Source organism: Pollachius pollachius (assembly GCF_949987615.1).
Source record: "Pollachius pollachius genome assembly, chromosome: 13".
Taxonomy (NCBI): Eukaryota; Metazoa; Chordata; class Actinopteri; order Gadiformes; family Gadidae; genus Pollachius; species Pollachius pollachius.
This window is the reverse complement of record NC_136946.1, coordinates 19,895,102-19,920,594: the sequence shown is the minus strand read 5'-3', so window position 1 is coordinate 19,920,594 and position 25,493 is coordinate 19,895,102. Positions and strand designations below refer to the sequence as shown.

The 25,493-nt window shown below is 45.7% G+C and overlaps 1 protein-coding gene across 1 annotated transcript in view; it reads left to right on the top strand.

The window, feature by feature from the left end:
* elmo1 (engulfment and cell motility 1 (ced-12 homolog, C. elegans)) overlaps positions 1–25,493 on the top strand; it is a 63,621-nt gene that overhangs the window by 1,313 nt on the left and 36,815 nt on the right. Inside the window, exons 2-10 of the mRNA XM_079749680.1 lie at positions 8,995–9,181; positions 15,670–15,710; positions 16,048–16,120; positions 16,265–16,315; positions 17,772–17,941; positions 21,296–21,331; positions 22,647–22,746; positions 23,259–23,410; positions 23,819–23,897. Coding sequence (XP_079605806.1) covers positions 9,104–9,181; positions 15,670–15,710; positions 16,048–16,120; positions 16,265–16,315; positions 17,772–17,941; positions 21,296–21,331; positions 22,647–22,746; positions 23,259–23,410; positions 23,819–23,897 — 780 coding nt within the window. The 5' untranslated portion in view covers positions 8,995–9,103. The remainder of the gene's footprint in view (positions 1–8,994; positions 9,182–15,669; positions 15,711–16,047; positions 16,121–16,264; positions 16,316–17,771; positions 17,942–21,295; positions 21,332–22,646; positions 22,747–23,258; positions 23,411–23,818; positions 23,898–25,493) is intronic.

Here is a 25,493-nt window from a genome sequence, read left to right as displayed (position 1 = left end):
CAGTATGTTGGCCCTCACTGTAACACAGTATGTAGGCCCTCGCTGTAACGCAGTATGTAGGCCCATGCTGTAACGCAGTATGTAGGCCCTCGCTGTAACGCAGTATGTAGGCCCTCGCTGTAACGCAGTATGTAGGCTCTAGCTGTAACGCAGTATGTAGGCCCATGCTGTAACGCAGTATGTTGGCCCTCACTGTAACACAGTATGTTGGCCCTCACTGTAACACAGTATGTAGGCCCTCGCTGTAACGCAGTATGTAGGCCCATGCTGTAACGCAGTATGTAGGCCCTCGCTGTAACGCAGTATGTAGGCCCTTGCTGTAACGCAGTATGTAGGCCCATGCTGTAACGCAGTATGTAGGCCCATGCTGTAACGCAGTATGTAGGCCCTTGCTGTAACGCAGTATGTAGGCCCTTGCTGTAACGCAGTATGTAGGCCCTAGCTGTAATGCAGTATGTAGGCCCATGCTGCAACGCAGTATGTAGGCCCTCGCTGTAATGCAGTATGTAGGCCCATGCTGTAACGCAGTATGTAGGCCCTCACTGTAACACAGTATGCAGGCCCATGCTGTAACGCAGTATGTAGGCCCTCGCTGTAACGCAGTATGTAGGCCCATGCTGTAACGCAGTATGTAGGCCCTCGCTGTAACTCAGTATGTGTTACAGCGCTGTATATCCTTACATGTAACTTTAGGTGTGTGTGCAATTTTTGGATACGGGTAAAATGTGTAAATGTAAATTTATTACCGCATTATAAAGTACTGCAGAGATACCATGGGCAACACGTTCTCAAGAAAACATGTTTTTGAAATGTTGCATGACATTAGTCGTTGAAAATTGTGATGTTGAAATTGTCATTCCCACCTTCATTCCAATTCCCATTTCTCAATAGGATTCATTTTAACTGTATCGTACAGCCATGGCGTGTTTTGGATGACACACACACACAAACACACACACACACACACGCACGCACAAACACACACACAGACTGGGTTCAGTCCATGTGGATTCCAAGAGGGCCCAAACATAAACTCCCTCTCTTTTTTGTAACTCTAGGTGGGATGCAGGTGGAGTCGTATCACAGACATGTATTAAAGGGTAATTCCGGTGTAAAATGGATTTGGGATATGTTTTGTATGATAACGAGTTGAAACGTTCGTTGTGGAGCACAAAAAACGTAAATAGACGCTTTCTTCAGATTCTATCAAAACACTATAAACTTGGAACGATGGGGGCACTGGTTATGGTTAAAACGAAATCGCTATTTTAAACCACTTAAAAGGCTAAAAGTAGCCCGACACTTCTGTGGTAGTATAATAAGGGTCTTAACATATAAAACGAGGCATTGAGAACTTTGTAAGTGTACAGATTGTTTACTAAAAAGGACATTTTATACACACAATACCATCAGTACATCACCCGTCGACGCCATTTTGTTTTTAAGACTCGATAGGTAGATTGACGAACACAGAGATTGTGACATCCGTCAGCAACACGCAAGCTGTGTTCGCCAATCTACTTATTGAGTCTTAAAAACAAAATGGCGTCGACGGGTGATCTACTGATGGTATGTGTATAAAATGTCATTTTTATTAAACAATCTGTACAATTACAAAGTTCTCAATGCCTTGTTTTATATGTTAAGACCCTTATTATACTACCCAAAGAAGTGTCGGGCTACTTTAAGCCTTTAAAGTGGTTTAAAATAGCGATTTAGCGTCTATATGCGTTTTTTCTGCTCCAAAACTAACGTTTCAACTCGTTATCATACAAAACATATCCCAAATCCATTTTACACCGGAATTACCCTTTAAGGTGTCCCCCAAGAGAGGGAAATGCATACACGGGAATGGGCTTGAAACTGTGTTCAGGAATCGCGGACGAGCACAACAGCTCACAAGGGAGTAACCCAAAACCTGTTTGTGCATTTGAGAGAGAGAGAATGTGTGTGTCCTGCTCAAAGCAACCCCACCCCAGAGTTGGTATCTCTTTTGTCCTCATGGTCAGATGAAGGACGTTGAAGCCTCTGTTTGAAGGCTCACACACACACACACACACACACACACACACACACACACACACACACACACACACACACACACACACACACACACACACACACACACTGTGGCCTGTGGCTTTGTAGAGGTGTCAGTTGAGGAGCCAGTACCAGACCTTTTGAACCCACACCCTCCTCCTCCTAGCTAGTGATCCAGAGAGACCCCAAGTAACATGAAGAAGTTGACAGGCGGCAAAATGTACACGCATACACATTGGCTCTCTCTTGTCCTCTCTGTCTCTTTCTCTGGGCCCTATTTGAACGGTCTGAAACGCAGACTTTGTGGGAGTATTTCTGGCGCTGTTGCTATTATACCGGCGGATAAATGACTCTTGCGCCCAACGAAAAAAATCGAAAATTGGTTGGTGTGAATACCCGTAGGTGTGTTTTGGGCGTAACATGAAATAAACCAATAAGAGTGCCATCTCTCACCCCCTTTGAGAGGCATGAGCTCATTTGAACCTGACGAGTTGATATTTTGACAGCATTTGAAGTCTCCGATGAGACAGATGCATGACCACATGAATTTCAAACTTCAAATGGCTCAGTTTTTGGCCTAATAATATGACCTAATTCACACATTAAATAGCGTTTTCATGACGACTTCAGAAATACTGAGTCGTCATGTAAATTTCGGCAAAGAAAACTTAACACACATATGATATGCGGTCCTGTGGCCGCAACTGCGGGTCTATTTAATGATTACCATACATTATCTTCAGCGACTTGTGTTCATAATATGCATTTGTCCCCCCGCTAATATATATTGCCATGGACTCACTGTATTATGCGTTACGTGTTTAGTTTGCATGCGTTTAAACAGATGGGTGCACACACGCGCGCCCGCATTCATTCATTCTTTTAAACACACACACACGCGCACCCGCATTCATTCATTATTTTAAACCCTCACTCGCGTCAAAACGATGCTTTCTCATGATCAAATACCTATTCATCAATCCTTAAAGTTATGGGCTTGTACACGATGTCTGTTTCAAGAAAATATGTGTTTGCTGTACGGTGTTTGCAGATGTATTGACTTAAAAGTAGGCCTACAACTTACTACCTCTGTATCAGCTGTTCTTTCCCAAATAATTTAACCAACGTTATAATTTACACTTAAACAAGATTCTGTTTTGAAAGGCTGGGATATAGCCTACTTTGCTCAAGGGCATAGTCTAGTACAGTGTTTATTAATGCAGCCCCTATGGAAAAAAATAGTTTCCACAATCCACATCATCATAGGCGTAGATTTCAGGGGGGACGCAGGGGTCCCCCCAAATATTAGAAAAGCTAGTTTTGTCCCCCTCAACATTATTTTTTAATTTTTTTATATATTTTTTTAAAAGGTCGAAAAAATAGCTAATGAAAAACATTTTGGGGGCTTAAAACATTGATATATCTTTCTGACCTGTGAATACGTTTCACCAATCATATCGGGCACCCCTATTGTGGACCATACCATCCTTACCCTGCCGCACAGTCTCACGCGCTTGCGCAGGCACGTTACTCTCGCTCACACTTGATCCATGGATCCGGTAAGGTTAGGAGTTGTGGTCTTTATACATGGTCTATGGTCGCGGGCGCAGACAGTGACAAGACAAAGCAAGAGGCAACAGGTTGGTGTTTGCATTAGTGTCACATTAACTGTATATATGTGACACCACAAAGTATACAAGTTAATTCCCGACGAGGTGTCCAATTATCAGTAATGAATGGACGACAACCGGAGATTTAAGTTTGGACCAACTGTTGTTTTTGCCTTTTTTGGTTAATCAATCCTTGTGCAAGTTTTCCTGCCTCCTCGTAATTACATTGTTTTTTTTGTACAAAATAATGGATCTTCAGTGAGTGAAAGATTATTCGGCCATAACAATGGCTTTTATGTAGTTGTATACATTTTGGATATCAAGGCTATAACAAGGTGTCATTCTCATAGATTTGATTTGAGATGTAGGCCTACATGATTCATAAAAAAAACATCCCAAAACACCTGTAATGTTTTAAATATGCATAAAGTTATGAACAATACAGTTGAATAATTAATAGTAATTCAAAAATAATTATAATATCTTATGCGTAGTAAATAATTTCCGCCATGAATTAATTCAGAAAAGGCACAAATTGTTGAATAAAAATTTACCAGAATGCAGGAAATTAAGTGTTTGACGCTGAAATTTCTCTGGGGGGAACCCAATCCGTCTACTCTGCTCTGAAAGTTTTTAACACGATTAAGTTTACATCCTGAAAGAAGACGGCTGTGAAGAATGCTCTATTTCCCGTGGCACCATATCATGTTTGCACCCCATCACTCACACGCCGTCTCTCCGTTGGGTTTTCCAACAGAAACAGAAGAGGATGTCAGAAGTGGTTGAAAAGTTTTACGTGTTGTGCGGTGTATCGCAGCTGCCTCTCTTCCAAGTGCAAAGTTATCACGCACACACCGACCACCACCCCCACCACCACTATCACCACCATCACCCCCACCACCTCCACAACCATCACCCCCAGTCACCGCACCAACACCACCACCCATCTCACCAGCATCACAACCTCCATCATCATCACCTCCACCCGGCGGACCACCGCCACCAACACCACTACCACCCACCTCCTCACCCCCACCCACCGCACCACCACCAATCAGCATGGTTCCTCACATTGCCCATCATGAATAATTGAGTTGAACCCAAACAGCGCCCCCACCCTCCACCTCCACCCAACCCTTCTCCTCTTACACTCTCAACCCTTTTATTGATGTGCTGCTCCCCTTTGCTCTGACCTCTGTGGGATCAGATCATCCTCCCCCGCCCCACACACAAACACACACACACACACACACACACACACACACACACACACACACACACACACACGCACACACTCTGCTTCAAAAGGGGAAACATGAGAGCCAGGTGTTTGGGGTATTTTCAGCTCATTTTCCAGATCATTCTGGGGGTGGGGTAGAAGGGGGCAACCTGACCCAGCCCTCTATCATTAGGGGTATGGGGGGGGGGGGGGGGGGGGGGGCAGGATGTCTGATTGTTGAGACGGAGATTGTTCTGGTTCAACAGAAGTTTAAATGACCGGAGTTTGCCCTTTTGTGTGTGTGTGTGTGAGAGAGAGCCACACGGCAATGTCTCCCGTGATAAAAATAATCACAATGAATGACCTTTTCCCCCCTGCCCTGTCAAGATAAACGCTGTGCCAGTGGTGACTCTGATCAGGTGCATTTGTGAAATGCATTGACCTTTACACCCTAGGTGAAGGCGTACAGGGCAAGAGATGGGCGACGCTAAATCTTCCACAGCGGGTGCAGTACAGCCCCCGACCCACCGCCCTACTCGTCGGCTGCTCCCAGAGCTTGTTATCGAATGCGGTACATTACTGTAACTAACGCAAAGATACATAGGCCCGGGGGCAATTTCACAGGCGGGTGGTTATTGATACTCTGTGTGAAAGTGATTCTCTCTGCTTTCTGTTTCTCCCGCTCTCTATTTAATCTTAATAGTATGCAGCAAAATTTGCCTCTTTCTCGTAGAGTTTTAGTGAAAGGCATCACTCTTTAGAAGGCAGCTAGTCCAAATGAAGAGGGAGTGAGAGGGAGCTGTGGTAAGGAAGGCATGGGTGGAAAGAGAGGAGCATAAGTCTGAGGGAAAGGGGTGAGGGAGTCTGAAAAATAGAGGGAGGAGGGGGAGGGAAGCGAAGGGGATGCTATGGTGTGTGTCTGTGTGTTGTCCAGAGCTTCAGAGGATGCCTAGGAGAAAGACGCGTGCACTGTCTATAATGCAGCTTGTTTAATTCATTAGCCTGCCTCGTAACTCGTTGCACACCAGAGTACCTTTCAGTGTTGTGGTTTCGCTGATATCGAGTGAGACGCGGACACGCACATCCACCGATGCGGATGCTTGGTGTGCTCGGCCCCTCTGATATAACGGGTGTTGGCAGTCACCAGCCGAGTCTTCGTAGTCCATCCACAGTGTAAATAGGTTGATGTGAATCGTCAGAGTCACTTCAGGGATTGATTATAAGGGCAAAGCAATCCCAGGAACACAATGGGAGGCTAAGATACTCACACAGGCACTGGTGTAATTACTGCTCATCTCGTACTCGCTTTCTCATCCACTAGCTTATGGCTGTGTTCTTAATAAACTTGGACACACGCACGCACACACTCATGTACTCACACACGTACTCACACACACACTATTGTCAAAGCTCAATATGGAGCCTCCTTCATGTGTGTATTTTATAAATGAGCGTCCTGCATGATGTAAACGACGTCTGCTTGGTCTGAACGGCATTAAGTTCGATCCATCCATGTCACTGGGGCATGGAGGCACATCTGACCAATGAGTGAGGGAGTGCATGGGTGAAAGGATGGCTGGACGGACGCTCGTATGGATGCATGGACGGGTGGCTGTCGTCGAATGCACCAACAATGCCAATTGTTGAAAGAGCATTGTTTGTACATTATACAAGCTTTTATTTTTACTGAACTCAATCAACAGAAAGACAATTTGGAGAGACCAAGACAATGAGGAGGAGGAGGAGGAAGAGGAGGATGAGGAGGAGGAGGGTGGGGTTCATGGTTCCAGCACATGCGAGCGAAGAGGAGGAGGAGGAGGAGGAGGATGGGAGAGACCACTCCGGTGATTGACACTCAGGGCGGCGTTTCCGTGAACCCAGTGGCGTGTTACGTAACCCGCAGTAAACACTAATCACAACACATTCAGCGCTCGTCTCCTCCTGCCTGGATGAGGAGGGGTTCAGAGGGAGGAGAGGCAGCCCGATGACTCATTCTAGTCGGGGAAGGTGGGGGGGGGAGGGAAAACAAACGTGACTAGAGTTTGATGACAGCCACCTCTCCGGCTATCGATGATGGAGGCGGTGCCATGGCAACGGGCCCTTGAATTAAGGCAGTGTGGTGGATTATTATGGGCTGACTCCAACGCTGCACAGCGAAAGGTACACCGAGGACGCTGCAGCTAGCCGTCCGCCGCCTCCGGCCCATGTTGGGCCGCCGTGTACAGGCGTGGCCCCCCTCGGGCTCTTGGTGCGCACCACATGCACGACAGCGGGGTGAGCCGTAGCCTCACTCTTCAGTGCGCATCGCGAGCGGAGCTTAGATATGCACATGGCCCGTGAAGCTTTGGGAGGATCGTAGCCGTGGGTACAGATTACGGGGATAGTGTATGCATGTGCGATGCATGTGATGCTACATGTATATCTTTCTTGCGATCCCTCTCTCTTTGTAGATGGATAGATCTAGATAGATCTACATAGATGCATTTAATGAGGCTCATTATGCCAGCCATCATTGGTCATTACCATATATATTTATATATCTATAGCTATATATCCATATCTATATTTCTCCATCGTATGAGCGGAGATAAAGTGTGTGTATGTATGTGTGTATATACGCACACACTCTCTATGCGTATATCTGTATCATTTTCATTGTGCGTATAGTGATGCCTAATGAGGCCTATTAAATGCACCCCAAATTGCCCGACAGCAGCGCTGGCTGTGTGGCTGGAGCCGGGCTAGTGTCTGGACTCACAGCCGAGCACCAGGTCTGCTAAATGACTTATCAGAGGAAGCCACGGGGGGGCTAGGACAATCCGCTCGCTTGTTGCTCTGTCAGATATAGACCCCCCCCCCCCCCCCCCCCCGCTCCTCAGCAGCACAGGGACGGAGGGTGTGTTCTCTAAGCTCCTCATTCTTGTGCCTTCTTTACGCCGATGACAGAATCTGTGTTGAATAAATATTCTCCTCCTATGGTCTCACTCTCTCTCTCGCTCTCTCTGAAAGAGAGACTGTTTCCGGCGAAGGTTCAAAGAGCACCTGCAAAGAGTACGTGGTCATGCATGCGTATGAGCGACCGATCCGACATTACGGATTCTATGCAGAAAATAGCTTTTTGTTTTCTAAGACAGAGGGGGCTATCTTCTTCTTGGGCTGACCGTGGGAGAGGGCTGGTGTCGCTGTAGAGATCCCCGACCCTGTAGACCATGTTGAGAGTGAAGCCTGGTTTACAGACCTCAACCCTGTAGACCATGTTTAGAGTGAAGCCTGGTTTACAGGCCCCAACCCTGTAGACCATGTTTAGAGTGAAGCCTGGTTTACAGGCCCCAACCCTGTAGACCATGTTGAGAGTGAAGCCTGGTTTACAGGCCCCAACCCTGTAGACCATGTTGAGAGTGAAGCCTGGTTTACAGACCCCAACCCTGTAGACCATGTTGAGAGTGAAGCCTGGTTTACAGACCTCAACCCTGTAGGCCATGTTTAGAGTGAAGCCTGGTTTACAGGCCCCAACCCTGTAGACCATGTTGAGAGTGAAGCCTGGTTTACAGACCTCAACCCTGTAGGCCATGTTTAGAGTGAAGCCTGGTTTACAGGCCCCAACCCTGTAGACCATGTTGAGAGTGAAGCCTGGTTTACAGGCCCCAACCCTGTAGACCATGTTGAGAGTGAAGCCTGGTTTACAGGCCCCAACCCTGTAGACCATGTTGAGAGTGAAGCCTGGTTTACAGGGTGGGAGTCGTGTGAGCAGGAGTGAACCAAAGAATGACTCCATCAGGGCCCTTGTGCCGTTATTCGTACACCGATCAGAAAGGTGTCTCCTCTAAGGTTTACAAGCTCAGAGCGCACGCACGCCGTATCCATGCCATCGTCACGGCAACTATAAACTCTGCTCGATCCCTGTGCGTGAACAGTCTGTTTCCCTCGGGACTTAATGTTTCAGCTCATCTTACATCTGCATTGTAAGTCAGGAGTTTTCGCACAACTTGATTAATGAGCTCAATTTTCTTAATCTTCTCTCTCTCTCTACCTATATCTCTTGATCTCTCTCTCTCTACCTATCTCTCATGATCTCTTTCTCACTCTCTCTTATGTACTCATGTCGTGTTTTCCTGTGTTTTGCAGGTTTGGATGAGCCTGCTGTTGTGCTGAGACAGAGCGCTGTGAGGCAGCGCTGCCCCCACCCACCCACCAACAGACCCCCACCCTAACCCCCACCCCACCCGACCGGGCCATGCCTCCCCCGGCAGACATCGTGAAGGTGGCCATCGAGTGGCCGGACGCCTTCCCCAAGCTCATGGAGATCGACCAGGTCAGTCCTGGTACCGCCCGTCTACCGGGCGAGGCTACAAGGGGTACAAAGACTCACCTGTTCAGAGTCACCAGGACTCTGCTTAGCCCCCCCTCCCACACCTCCTACGCAGGTGGCAGGTGGCACTCATTGTATGTTGTACGTCCTGGCACTGAATGTGCACACTTATTGTATGTTGTACGTCCTGGCACAATTTTGTTTTTTTCTAAAAATAAAAAGTACTTGGTTGTGTAGCATCTTATCCTAGCTATCTTTGTTGTACACAAGCAATGGGTTAACCTAGCGACTGTAAGTGCTTGCTGTGTCTCGGCCGATGCGAGTAGTGACAGAAAGGTTTCAAACCCGGTTTCAAACCCGGTTTCAACATGTGAACGTGGAGGACGGGAATGTCGTTTGAAAAACATTCCCGTCAAACGATACAATCAAAAACAAGGAAAGTTGCGACGTAAACGAGGGGTACAAACATCTACAAACTACAATTACATTTTCCTGCCTTTTTCCGTCACACTCGCTTTCAGTCATTTAACAATACAAGTTCCTGTCATTTAAAGGTCCCATGGCATGCCACCAGGTGTGGTGTGATTAGCCGGTACAAGCCATTGTACCATGCCATGGGACCTTTAAGATCTATCGAGACGCGTTCCATGATGAGCAAGCCGGGAATTGAAAACGCCTTCTTCCCAAAATACAAACAAAGAAACAAACCCACAAAAAAAGTGTAGATTGTTCGTCTTCTAGCAACCGAGCGGTTAGGGTTTGGCTCTGAGCCGAAAGGTTCTTGGTTCAAATCCCAATGGGCATCCTTGTGCAAGACACACCCTCACCCAGACAGGAACTTAATTCACTCTTAAGCCGCTTCGGACCCAGGCATCTGCTAAATGAGTAAACAGCTCAACCGATTACAGCTAGCTGATGTACGTCACCTTGACTTTGGTAACACTCACTCACCCACTCGCTGTTCATCAGCCTGAAATGATTTCTATTGCAGACACCAGGCTAACCTTTAATCTCTGTTTCACAGGATTCTGAAAGTGTACAAAGTAGAAGGTATTCTGCGTCATGAAACCAGATATAACGCCCTGAAGGTGCTCGCCAAACATCTCCAGTTCAGACATATGGGATACAGTAAGGACACGGAGACAGGACCCATCCCAGACGATGTGATTCTTTCAATAAGACTGCTGGATATGGAGTCTGTGAGCCCCTGTCCTGGTTCAGGAGGATGTTGGATCAGCCCACCTCACTGCGTACTTCTGGCTTACGTTTGAACCGATAATCTGGTTTCCCTCAAGTGAACCCCCCTTTTCAGCCCGGAGAGATCCCCCCTTGGGTTCATAAAGGTTTTAGGAGAAGCGTCACTTTGGGCTCGATAGGAACGTTGGCGATGGCCCGATGGCAGACGTTTAAAAATGCATGCCACAGTCGCTCGAGCTAGGTTGTACAGCCAATAGGAAATGACGGCTAACCCTTTTTATTCCCGGAAGTAGCAGGATTCTTGTCTTTCTTTTGTATTCCCAAACTTAACAACTTTCTATATTTTTTGGTCAAAAGTATGACAGGGTTACTTTTATAAACACTTGAAGTATTTGAAGTGTTTATAAACAAACAAGCATCCCCGACCCACAGAGGTACGCGTAGTCTCGAAGTGTTTATAAACAAACACTTCAAAAGACCAAAACCGTTCAGTTTGAGTTGGAACTAACCCTTTAATAATAATAGTGATAAAGCTTTACATTTAAATAGGGCTTCTACTGCCCAGCGTGCGTGCATGCGCGTGTGTGTGTCCACTACCTCTTCCTATCATCCTCCTCTTCACTCGTTTGTGTTGGAACTGTGAAACCCAGCCACCTCCTTCTCAGGCTCATTGTCTTAGTCTTCCCCTTATCCCTTTACTCTCTGTCTCTGTCTGCTTGTCTCTCTCTCACTCTCCTTATGCCTCTTTCTTTGTCTGTCGCTCTCCCTTGCTCTCTCTCTCTCTCTCGCTCTCGCTCTCTTAATCATTCTCGTGCTATCTCTCCCGTCCCCCCTCTCTTGTTCTACCTCCCTCTCTCTGTAGCACCCCATCTTGTTCTCTCTCTGGCGCTCTCTCTCATACAACAGGCCCTGCAGCAGCATATGGTCGTGTTAGTAATTCGCTGAGGAGAGGGATTCTGCCAACACTTCATGTCCAGAGACACATTGTGTGTGTGTGTGTGTGTGTGTGTGTGTGTGTCATGCATGTGCGCAACATGCGTGCCTAATTTTTGTAAGGTTTGCATATTCATGTGTGTGTATGCAATGTGCATGTGTGAATCCAATCAGTTTTTTGTCTATTCTCACGTCAGATCGTGTATCTGTTTGTTTGTGATTGTTTGTGGGTGTGTGTGTGATTGTTTGTGGGTGTGTGTTTGTGTGTGTCGGATGTCGTTGCAGCATTAATCATCCCGTGATCGCATTGCATCTGCACCGCACGTCTGCAGTGCCTCCTAGGCTTTAGTTGGCTTGTGATTGTGTGTGTGTGTGTGCGTGTGTGTGTGTGTCGGGGGGGGGGGGGGGGGTGGAGTATACAAGCACAGACAACAACATGAGAGAGGAGTGTTTTCAACGCTACTGTTGGTGAGGAACACAAAGCAGTGTTGGAAGAGTCGGATGCGGGGAGAGGGAAAGAGACCGTTTCTGCTTTCAGTCGATTATTGCCACCCTCGATTGCGCTGTCAGACTGCATTTGAAGCGTGTTCAACAGAAAGGCATCCAGGATTTCTCTATGTCCCTTTATTCAGTGGAGCCACTGGGTTCTTTCAAATGGAGTTTTGATTGACCTTTAGATGGAACTGTGTTGGTCGCTGGTGGCCGGGCTGATCTGAGATCAGAACAGTGGGAGGCACGCTTGTAACCGCAGAGGCAAACATATTTTTCCAAGCCTGACAAAAGCAAATGCATATCTAATGACTGCATAGAAATGCAATAGTAGTGAACCCTTACCATTGGGTCGAATAGCAGAGACTTTATGACTTTGATGAGGTTGTGACTGATGAAAGCATAAAATAAATATTGGATCAAACTACAATCTCAAAGAAAATGTATCTTAGGAATCAAACCGCAAGGTTATTCGTATTACTTTCAGGCCAATTGTTTTTTGTAACAGCCCACATTCTAACTCTAACTAATAATGCTGTAACTGAATGAATAAGGGATTCAAATGCTTGTTATGAAATGCATGACCTATGAATCTTTTTTTGCAAACTTATTCATCAAGTTGTCTCTTGAGTAAAAGCATTGGAAACCAAATACGAGGATAGAAAATATAACAGAAGTAAACATTATCCCATAGATATATATAGAAGCTGCATTGACTGCTTCAAAATCATTGCTGAGATACATCAGCGTTGCTTACAAGCCGCTCGTTGCCTCTCTAATATGGCGTGTATATGGCCATCGTTCTGCAAACACATTTCTGCCTGGACCACACCCAGATTGAGACAGAACTGTGTTGGGCAGAAAAAATCCTCTGATCGTCCCAAGTCCAGGTTTTCTTACCGCCGCTCTCCCTGACACTCAGAGACTCACACCTGAGGCTCATCAGGTCATTAGTCGGGTCATGACCCTGCCTTCTTCCACCTGGTTGAAAGAGTGATGCTTCTCCCCAAGAGGTCAGGCAGCCTGTGGGACCGGCAACGTGACATCACAGCCCTCTCTCTCCCCCCCGACATCTCTCCCTCTCTCTCTCTCTCTCTCGCTCTCTCTCGGACCATGTAGGGCAAACGCTGGAGCGACTGGTGTTCTGAAGCAGACATGCGTTTGATCATTTCTCTTTCATCCCTGAACTGTTTATTAACTGTTTGTTCTCCCCTGTCTCTCTCCCTCTCTTCATCAAAGATGAAAGTTTATTTTTTTAATTGCGAGCTTGAGAGTTGATCCTCCCCTCTGACTGCAGGACGAGGGTCAGAGGAACTACGTTGGTGGCTTTTTAAGTGTCTGTGAGCTGGGAAACATCCAGTTGAAGCGATGACATCTTGGAATTGAACGTGTTTATTAGTGAATTGGTGTAGATCTTCCCCAAGTGTAGATCTAGCTGAGGACTATCAACGCCCGCCTTTTTACCACTATACCCACTGTGGTTATGCGTCCTGCCTGTATTGGTGAGAGTACTCGGCCTTTAGTGTTGGGTCCTCATCTATGGTAGTCATGGTAGTCAGTGAGAGGTGAGGGCGAAGAAGAGGAATTGAATGGAAACAATGGATATTGAAGAGGAGAAGAGAGCAAGTGACGTGACTATGTATTGTTTGTTTACCTCAGGCTGGGGGAGGGGGGGGGGGGCTAGGGAGAGGAGAGGATAGGGAGGGAGGGAGGGAGGGAGGGAGGGAGGGAGGGAGAGGGGGCACCACCTAATTTGGAGGTTGACAGATGAGTACCGCAGGGTTTCGCCGGCAGCTCTGTGTGTGTGTGTGTGTGTGTGTGTTGTTGTTGTTTGCGTTGTGTGTAGCAAGTGCACTATGCTAAGTTGTCTACGTGTGCATATATGCAACTGCCAGGGAACTGCCCGTTGAAAGGGGAATGGAGATAGACGATTTGGTTTTCAAATGAGCCAACCTTCTCGGTTCACACACTATGGCTGCTAGAGATCAGATCTGCACGTTGGAAAAAGGGCATCAGTCGATGGCATGTCCAGGTCGGTTGCCATGGTTTCGACACAGTGCCGGGCCTGTTGGCTTTTTGAGTCAACGCTCGATCTGAATGTATGAGCGTACCCCCCTCCGGTGAGGACGCAACATCCTCATGTATACTTTGAAGGGGGCTTAATCTTCAAGGTGTCGTGTTGCTGGATCCGCTGCATAAGGAGAAGTGGAAGCACACACAGACACCCACAGACACACAGACATACACACACACAGACGTACACACAAACAGGTACACAAACAAACACATGCACAAACACATACGTACACACAGCATCCTCGCTGGTCTTGGCTGTTTATCTCCTGGGCTCTGCTGTTTATCTCCTGGAGCTCTGAGATTGTGATTACGATATAATCCGACCAGTCACAAATCCATTTCACCGCAGACTTTGGTTTGGAATTGAACTTGGCACTTTTGATTTGTTACATTTAAACTCATAGGACGGCGATCCCATTCCTATCGGTTTCATTAATTGAGGAGGGTTCAGACAGAGGAATCTGATTGGCTGAAAGCAGGGGGCACTGGCTGCCATACCGGCGTTTAAACCGTTTAAACTAAAATCAGCCATGGGCCATCTACCTGATAAATCCTTACACGTGACTATCATGTCTCTCACATCAAAGCCCATATAAAAGCTATAAAAGGTGATCATATCTTTCCGAGGTCTGCCCCTTTAAATGCTGATCCTCCACTTTAGACACGCCACTGTCTTCTAACTGCATCCAAATGCGAACGCTCCATGTGGGAAAGCGGCCCGTACAGAACTAAGGTGTCAGCCGCAGGTCAAACCCCCAGGATCTGCTGGGAACCAGGACAGCAAGTTATTGTTCTGTGAGCCAATCCTTGGTGTTATTTGGTCATTGGGTTGAGAAGTTGATTTTTTTTTTTTTTTTGTTAAACAAGGTGTGTAACCTTGTCTATCTACCTCTCTCTATGCCCTCTTCTTATATGTTTGCTTACTAACTCACTCAATCACTTACTCAATCACTCACTCACTCAATCACACTGGATCTGTGTGTGTGTGTGTGTGTCTATTGTGCGTTCTATTTCAGTGTGTTTACGTCTCCGCCCCCTCCTCACCACGCTGTTGTTATGTTGTCCTTTTGTTCGTCTCCCTTTTCTCCTGATTCTGTGTTCCATCCCTCTATCCTTCAATCAAAGATGACCCTCCCTTGCTATTGTTGCCATGTCTTCCCCCATCTCTTCTCTTTCTCAATACAGCTTCTTCATGTGTGTGTGTGTGTGTGTGTGTGTGTGTGTGTGTGTGTGTGTGTGTGTGTGTGTGTGTGTGTGTGTGTGTGTGTGTGTGATTCATTCATTCTTTGACTATGTATAGACCGCACTGAAATTGTTGGCACTGCAAAGAAGTCGTCCATGGTGCTTCATGTAGCGTGACTGGTATGCAGATGTTGACTGAATTGCTTGTCCGCGTATGTGCCGGGGCATCAACTCAGGAAAGCTGAGAAAAACGTGTGTGTGTGTGTGCATGACCATGTCATCAATTCAACTTTTTATCCATTTAGCTTTTATCAAAACCCGCTTGCATTGAATACAGATACAGTTCATTTTATAGCAGGAGAGCTTTCCTGAGCGCAGCCCTGAAGGGGTCTGGTGTGGTCCCTGTGGGCTGGGTCTGTCTGCTGAACTCCAGCCGTCCTGAAGGGGTCTCCTGTGGTCAAGCCACCCCAGAGGAGTGCTTAAAGGAATCTGATGAACACAAGTCTGTCCCGGTGGCTCCAATGAAAATAATTGCAGGTTACTGCAAGATAAATGTTGTCTCATGAACCCTCGTTTTGCCCGTGGACTAAATAGAGGTTTGCTTCGCTTCACAGAAAAAACCTCTCTCGGCAATCATCAAAGAGGTGTGCGAGGGGTAAGATACATTCTTTGTAATTATTATTTTATATATCTCCCCGGATGTCTCTCTGCAAGACACACACACACAAACGCACGCATGCATGCACGCACACACACACGCACACGCACAGACAGGCATATGCGTCTCCAAACGCGCGTGCCTTCGGCTTTAAATAATAACAATGCCTCAAGGTATTTTGGAGAGCTCCTCTTTGTCTCCCCGGTTGAATTCCATTAACTGTACTTTACAAAGTGTGTGTGTGGGTGTGCTATACTTTGCATACATAACTTTGAATATATGGTATATGCAATCACTGTAATTCCATTGGCTGGTTCTTGTCTTCTGTCTCAAGATGGTCTTTGGGCAGCCACGAACAATTTGCTCTGCAGCTCGCCGACGGCACAAGATACTACATCACCGAGAAGGTTTGATTGACTCCGCGCTCATTATCAATATGCAAATATCAGCCTCCGGGTGGAGGAGGGGGGGGCGGGGCAGGAGAAGGAGGAGGTGGAGGGTAGATGTGCTCAAGGGTGCCTCATCATTATGTCTTGTCTTGTGTTCCACAGAATCGCAACGACATCAAGAATGGGTCCATCCTACGCCTGACTACTTCTCCGGTGAATCTCTCTCACACACACACACACACACACACACACACACACACACACACTCACACTTCCGGTTAGGTGGGCGTATGTTTTAAGGGGCCTGTTGACGTACGAGCAGGCGTGTGCCCAGGGGGGCGTGGAAGCAGAGACCCCCAGGCCAACGCCCCCCCTGCTCTCGTTGGCTCATCAGCAGTGAGGTGGAGGGGGGTCTTCTGACAACCGGATAGGTTGCTAGAATGAATGGGTGAAATTTAGGGAATAATTGTAAAGTGGTTTGGTAGGCCACAGTTGTGGAGATGCAGTCCTATTTCCATTTAAGGGCCCCTCCTGCCTAAAGGAAAAACAAACCACCCCAAAACCTATAACATTTACTTGTACTTTTTCATAATAATGGTTTTATTGTTATAGTTTATACTTCGGCAGTTGCTTTTGTTGATAAACATAAATATCATTATGAAAATATCGGATCAAAGTCAATTGGTCATCATTATAACTGCAAAGTCAATGGTCGTTGCCTAGTCTGAACGCACACCCATGTGTGTTTTTTCGTATGTGTCTGTGATATTGTGCGAATATGACTTCGATTCATTACAAAGCCCATATTTATATTTTCCACCTCACTGCATTGATCTAACCAGCCAGTAGTTCTACCATTTTTTATTTATTTAAAAAGTTTGCTTTCCTGCAAGAACTACAATTTGTTTCTTCCGAGCTTAACTATTCTGTTTGATAAAACAGAATAGTCTAACCAATATCTTTACCAATATCTTTTTGGTTAGTTAAAAATGAAACTAACCAAAAAGAAGAAGACTTGTTAGCTTAACCAACCGATTGTCATTGCTTTAAGGAATGTTTGTTTAAGGGTAATTTCACTAGTAAACTAAAGTATCGGGTCGGCGATTATTATATTAATAACCGCGGATAAGCGGTTTGAAGATGAGATGAGATGAACTAAAGTACATCATTTATCTTCAATATTTTGGTGGCCCAACCATAAATTGTGTGCATTAAGGCACAATTGCTTAAGGATCTTTTCCCTTATTTGATTTTCAAATGAGCTAACCTTCTCGGTTCACACACTATGGCAGCTAGAGATCAGATCTACACACACACACACACAGACACAGAGCTGCCGGCGAAACCCTGCAGTACTATCTTTAGTGTACTTTAGTGTACAATAGCAACGATATCTCACAGGTATCTGAACTTGTGATCTAGAGTGCATAGAATATGTAAAAGAAACAACTTTTCGCTTTAACCAAAAGTTGATGTATTACGGGAAGTTCAAGCCTAGGTCAACTTGCCATAACTAGTTTACAAAGTATTATTAATAATCATTTCAGTAGACATTCTTTATAGCGCCTTCCGTCAGGACCCAAGGCTCTTTACATACAGGACACCAAACTTGACCATAAGGAACATAACGTGTTGTTCTCCCCGCGTCCGTCCTGTTACCCCCACCCAGTCCATGAGCGCCTCCCAGCTGCACGAGCGCATCCAGTCGTCCAGCATGGACGCCAAGCTAGAGGCTCTGAAGGACCTGGCCAGGTCATCCCGGGACATCACCTTCGCCCAGGAGTTCATCAACCTGGACGGCATCTCCCTGCTAACCCAGATGGTGGAGAGCGGCACAGAGTAAGTGGCCCCGCCTCTTCCTCTTCTGCCGCTGATACCGGTTAGAGGTGTGTGACCGCGGCTACGTTGTCCGGACAAAGTAGTGTAAAGTATTTGTGTAGATTCAGTTTTAATCTGGAAGTCCAAAAGCATATCCGGGGTAGAGACTTTCCTTGCATAAGCATAAAATGAGTCTCCCGTTTTGATCCAGTAGGATTGTTTATTTTCATAAAGGTTATTTATTTAATTTTTTTATCTTTAAATTACAAGAAAACGCAACCAAAACAAAATAATAAAGTCTAAACCAGCCTTTTATGAGTGAGAGATAGTCCATCATATCTGTCATCCTTCCCACAAACACACCTTCAAAGCCGGTAGCCTTTGAAGACCCACTGTGCATTCTGATTGGATCTCAATGAAGGAGCTGACCAACCAGCTGCCCGGAACGCTTAATAAGCCCCGCCTACCTGAGCATATCCAGGTGTTTCTTGTGCTCTGATGTTCTTCTGTAGATACTCATTGGTCAGGAGGATGCTGCTTCACTGTACTGTACCGTGTCCTGCTGAGCACATCCAACTGTGTGTGTGTGTGTGTGTGTGTGTGTGTGGCTCTTTGTGTATCTTTGCGTGTCTGTGTATGTGTGTGCCAGTTGAAGGTTATAGGGAGGCAGATGTGTCTCCTTGGGTAGATTTCGTCATTCGTTTTTTCCATGTCGGCCTTTCGTGTTCCTTTGCTTGTGTAAATGTAGAAATGCATATATTTGAAATCTGCATTTTCACCAACGAGCACGTCATGTTGATATGTTACGTTTTAATTAGGCTTTTTTTTTTTACCTTTTAAGAAAGGTCACTGCCCAGCATGTGAGAAGCCAACTCGCACATTTTATGAGAATATAACATCCACAATTAATATGGAGTAGGAGGTAGACAATGCTCTGAATGCATTATCCACCCTCACATGCATTAATAGGCTTCCACAGAATACCTTTTAGTTTGGCCTCCCCTCGAATATGGACTGAGGCACCCAAAACTGGTGTACACAGAATTTAATCATTGTTATTATTATACTTTTGGTCACCAGGGGTAATATGATATTATTTTCTAAAACTGGATATGTTACGTACACAAGGGTGGCATTTATTCAACTTGGTGCCCGGGGCTCTCATTAATTTCTGACTTGAGTGCATAATAGTGTTAACAAGTGTGCATGTAGTGTGTGTGTGTGTGTGTTTGTGTGTGCGTGTGTGTGTGTGTCAAGTCAAAGATGCCAGAATCAAACTGTGTGTGATTGCAAGGTGCCAGCTACATCAAAAATCCAAGAAGCGAGTGTAAATTCAAATGCACGCATGCACACACACATGGAGGGCCGCCTGTAGCAGGCAACCATGTGAGATGAACTTGTTTTCTGCCTCATGTCATCGCTGTTATAAATCCTCAGAGAGTGAGAGAGAGAGAGATAGAGAGGGAAAGAGAGAGATTCCTGCCCAAATCGGCGCCACAAGGTCAGAAGTGCCAGTCTGGAGTCATAACTCTCACCAGGACATAAAACCGAGCAGTCAAGAGAGGCGCCATCTTCAACCGGACCTCTGTCTTGTTGCGGTCGTGGGGGGGGAGACCCAGACATTATCTGGGTCTCAGCTAGACAAGGGTGGGTTTTTTGATTTACTTTAAGACTGGATCAATGAGGGGGACCTTGTTATGCCAGGACCAAGGCAAGGGTAGGGTTGTGAGTGATTTTTGGTTATTGATTATTAGATATGTCAAACTTTATTTATACAGCACATTTCATACAGAGCATGTCTGCAGGGAATTCACATAAAAATAAAGCACAAATGATCTGAAACATAACGACGACGAAAGCAACTGAAGTGCAATATAGTATATAAATCAGCAAATGGAACAAATAAAAACATTACAATTATTATTACAACTCAATTAATTAGATGTACTAGGTACAAACACCTCAGAAAAAAACATAGCTGGGCTTTGTTTTTGTACTTTTCATCTTGAAAGATCCAATGTTGCATTTTATAATGAGCGTCCAAGCAAAAGTCCCCATCTGTACTAGATAAACAAGAACTATTTATGTATTGGAGATACATAATTGGGTGCCTGCATTTGTGGCATCAAGTTGAGCTAACACATTGACTGAACTTTTAAAAAAACAACCACCACATGTCTTAAGTTATCTGTAAACATGCAGTTCTAAAGCTAGATTGATAGATAGATTGATAAATACCAAAATATATCCTTCCTCAAGTATCATACTACAGTGAATGAAGTCCTTGATTCTAAAGTTGATCTCTCTTCGACTTGATCTTTGACTTTAAGATACCCGATATTGACTTTAAGACATTTGGTAATTTATCCTGCTCATCGGAACGGTTTTGGAGTTCGAGTTTCAGTCGAGCGAACGTCTTTACCTCAACAAACATCTCTCCAGCCGCCCAATAGTCCTGCCAAGAGACAGGAGGCCTCTCACATTGCAACCCGTCCCACAGTATGACACATCGTCCCTTCAGTTATTTTTTGAAAAGATGCTGAATATGACTAATGTCTTTTTCCATTGACTCATCTCCTCACTATTGATTTATCGACTGCTTCCTCTTACTTTGATTTTCCTTAAGAGTGTTTGGGATTGGCACGCACACTTGTGTTATCTGCATCATGCACGTGATCGTTGTTGCTTGTTCATCAGGGAAGCAGTGATGAACCATAAGACATGCAGATGGGCTTCCATACAGACACATACAGACACACACACACACACACACACACACACACACACACACACACACACACACACACACACACACACACACACACACACACACACACACACACAGGCACACAAGCGCGCCCACTCGGCTCTCCTGTCTGCCAAGCAAGCTAGCCTTGTTTGATTGTTCAAAAGGCTCAGTGAGGATTCAGTCCAAACAACATTACTGTACCAGCATGTAAATCAGTTTGCCTCGCTGGGCTCAACCCACTACAAGAGTAGATGTCTCCCCCTATTGGCCAAAATGTGTAACTGACGGACATTCTCAATAGGTCCAGTGTCCGGAGGGAAGTGAGGATACACTGTGCGGTTCTAAACTGGGTGATGGATTTGATGCAATTCTGTATGAATGTCTTTCAGGATTCACACCAATAGAGACACATACTTTTAGATAAGTGTGTGTGTGTGTGTGTGTGTGTGTGTGTGTGTGTGTGTGTGTGTGTGTGTGTGTGTGTGTGTGTGTGTTTTCCCCATGTCCGTTCCAATGAGTCTGCTGTTGTCATTGGTTGCTATGACGTCCATGGCCCTCTGCTCAGGCCTAGCTTCCGTTGTGTGGTTTCCCTCGTTTTGATGCCAAAGTTTCTCAAATCTCCGCAGGCGCTATCAGAAACTACAGAAGATAATGAAGCCCTGGTAAGAACCGCCCCCTCGCCCTCAGCCAGGCAATCTAATTGGCTCTGTGCTCTGCCTAACCTAACCTGCTGGCTGCTGAGTTTGCATGATTGATACTCAGTGATTCTGGTGCCTCTTCTTAACCGGAGGGGCTGTTTGACAACGCAGCCAGGCTTCTGTTTCAAGCGACCATGCTCCTTCATCCCTGACCCCTGTCCTCTTCCTCGCTTCCTCTTTCTTAAGTCTTTCAGCTTCGCATGTGTTCTGGTCTGCAGGTGTTGTGGGATACACTGATTCAATTGGACTGAAAACATCAGTTTGAGTGATATATCTACTTTAAAGGACAATAATTGTGCCTCTTGGGCAATGTTGATTTATAGTAAAAAAAAAAATAGAATAATAGAAAATAGAATTTCTCCATCTCTCTTTGACCACATATTAACTTTATTTGATTGCATTTATTATCTCAGTTGAGGTGAATACTGTACTCGCCTCACATAAATCCTTTCCTGTACAATGAATACAGTATATCCTATCTTCTATATCATGTTAGATTTCACCTCATCAACGACCAGGGTGTTCAGTGAGAAGGTTCCAGATGTTGAGCTATGAATGACATAATCATTTTAACCCTTCACATGGTGCACTAATGGCTACCCATAATGCTCTCAGCTTTTTTTGCCAGATGCATTTTTTTTACCCATCATTATTTCTATGTAACAGAAGAGATCAGCATTCTCGAAATGTCACATCTTTTTCTCGTAACATACTGCTTTGTTTGTTGCGCATTTCTTTCAAGAGTTCTGTCGTGATTTCAGATATTATCATGTATTTATTACGTCGATATATCTGAGTGATGTATGTATGTGCTTTTCAGGATATTTCTGTTTCTACTTTGGCTGGAAACATTTTCCCAACAGTTTGTCCTAACTGCATGACTGTGCTCTGGTTCCGCTCTGGTTCTGCTCTGGTCTTCTGCTCTGGTCTTCCACTCTGGTTCCGCTCTGTTCTTCCACTCTGGTTCTGCTCTGTTCTTCCACTCTGGTTCTGCTCTGGTTCCACTCTGGTTCTGGTCTATTCTTCCACTCTGGTTCTGCTCGTTCTTCTGCTCTGACTGGCTCCTGGTCCACTGGCGCCCTCTGCTGGCTGGGCTGTCAGAGTTTGGTCTTTGTACCAGCCCGCACACCAACTTTCCATCTCTTCCTGTGTGCTGGCTCTTATTTATGTATGCGTATACGTTGGTACTCACCCCTCTGCCTGCACCGTATCCCTCTGTCCATCAAGAGGGGGTTGTACATGGTATGTGTGTGTGTGTGTGTGTGTGTTTGTCCCGTAGCTTCGGAGACCTGCTGTCCTTTACACTGACGGCGTTCGTGGAGCTGATGGACCATGGCATCGTCTCTTGGGACACCTTCTCTGTGGCCTTCATCAAGAAGGTCAGCCTCCTCCTACTCCTTACCACTTTGAGGAAAGATAAAGAAAATAATGGAGTAATCATATGGTTTAATACAGATGAATTAAATTCATGAAACCCCTCTTCACACTTACTGTATGTTGTCCTGGCACCTAATAAACACACTTATTGTATGTTGTACGTCCCGGCACTTAAAAATAGTACTTGGCATTGTGTCGCTTCTTATTCTAGCTATCTCTGTTGTATACAGGAAATAGGTTAACCTAGCGATTGTTAGTGCTTGGCACTTGTTTTTTATTAACATGTACTAATTGTAAGTCGTTTTGGATAAAAGTATCTGCTAAATGTCGTAAATGTAATGGTTTCTGAAAGTACATAGTTGTATAATTGTATATTTTTTCATTATAATTGTTTATTATTAATTCATTTGAGTCTATACAATTATTTTGTATCTAGGGTTTTATATGAAGGAGTGCATATAAAAAAAAATGTTGTACAATATATAAATGTGTGTGTGTGTGTGTGTGTGTGCAGATCGCCAGCTACGTGAACAAGTCAGCGATGGACGCGGCGGTGCTGCAGCGGTCGCTGGCCATCCTAGAGTCCATGGTGCTCAACAGCCAGGACCTCTACCAGAAGGTGGCGCAAGAGATCACCATTGGACAGCTCATCCCACACCTGCAGTGGTAGGAGCTCTCTCCCCCTCCTCTTCCTCCACACACGCACGCACACACGCACGCACGCACACACACACACACACGTATCTCTGCAATCAGTCCAATTTTCTTGTTGTGTCAATTTGCTTGTCATGCACTTCCTATTGCTGTTTAGAAAAGAAACGCTATTTAAGTTGGTTTTTGTTGTTTGTTTGGAGAGTTGGTTTGGTGCTATCTTGACACTCCTAGCAAAACTACGACAGAGATAAGAGTAAGAACGGGAGAGAGAGGGAAAGAAAGAAGAGCCTTTGCAGATGAAACAGCCTCTAATGATACTTCTCACTAGATGGATGATTTGTTTTCAGGTTATAAACATTTAGCAGCAGCGGATAACTGACTGGATGTTTTCTGTTCTGTCGTGTGCGTTAAACACCCCAGCACCGACCAGGACATCCAGACGTACACTGTGGCGGTCATCAACGCCCTGTTCCTCAAAGCGCCCGAGGAGAAGAGACAGGTGACAGACGGCGTTACAACACACACTTCAATGTCCTTTCAGCCTCAATCACACTCTTTACCTCCTGAAACGTCAATCGTCTCAGTGGCTGCTAGCGTATGCTGCTGATTCTCACTCATATCATTATGTACAATGTGAATGTGATTCTATATGTTCCACCTTGGGCCCTTGGCTTGACTTTAAGTTTGCCAATGTTTTATGTTTGTCTATGTCATCTTCATCTGTAAACTAGAGTAAAAGATGACGTCCCTGAAAGGCAGGCAAACTGTCCTTTAGTTGTTAATGCCCGCTTCCCTGTCCCCATTTTCTCAAATCTTCCTGCTATTTGTCACCATTCAGACAACATTTTGTCCCAGACATGAATCCACTTGCTGCTCCTCTCTCTCCCTCTTTCTTTCTCTTAATCTCATCTCTCTCTCTCTCTCTCTCTCTCTCTCTCTCTCTCTCTCTCTCTCTCTCTCTCTCTCTCTCTCTCTCTCTCTACCTCTCTACCTCTCTACCTCTCTCACTCCCTCTACCTCTGCTGATGTACCCAGTCATACCCCCCCCCACCAGTCCCTCAGTCGTTCCCGAGCCTCTCCTGCATCAGCACTATGGACTCCCCTGGAATGGGGCGTTGTCATCAATAATGGATGGTTCTAACGCACAGCACAGACCCTATACATCCCGCACACGCACACACACGCACACGCACACACACACCAAGAGCTTCATACACAGTCAGCCTCAGCAGCCCTCCCCACTAACGCTCACGCTACGAATGCCGGTCCGGCCCAGCAGAGACACGACGCATCACAGACGTTTAGCTTCTGACCGCTTGCTGGATGACAGCTGTGTTTCTTCTGCTTGGATGGCTTTGGATTTTGAAGTGAGCAGCCGATTCTGTGTGTGTGTGTGTATGTGTGTGTGTGTGTGTGTGTGTGTGTGTGTGTGTGTGTGTGTGTGTGATAACGTTAAGTAACGGGCCGAACGCATACACCAAGCATTTTTACCCCCCCTTGTAGAGCACAAGTGACGTTCTTGAGGATTGCTAAGGGACTAATAACGTTTTAATGGTTTAGTGTGCGTGTGTGTGCATGGGTCTGAGAAACAACCTATTATCTTAACCTCTGTGATCCTCTCCTCTTACTCACTGCTGGCTGGCACTCTAGAAGACTCTCTGCATTACTGCATTGCCCTGATTTATTTGTTTATTAATTCTCTAACAGCGTTTCCCTCCGGCCTCGGTATCACCAACCGTTTCACTGGGGTTTTTAAGAAATGTCCACACTTGGAAATGTCCACACACTGTTAATGTCCACTACACCGGATCACAAGAGTCTTCTTGAAACCACTCCAGTGTAACCGAGGGGCCATAGACTTACCTCACTTTAATCCCATTCATGTACTACCTCACTCACTCATCCTGTCTCTCTCTCTCTGTGTTTCTGACTTTGTTCCCTCTCTGCTCACGGTATGGTAGTGTGATGAGCACAATGTGGACATCCTTAGTTGTCCCCTGACCGTAAGTCTGTCCATCATTAGCTTGCCCTTGGTAGATATATCTAGACCTGTAGACATAGACGCTAAGATCCCGTTTGCAGAACGCTTATCCCA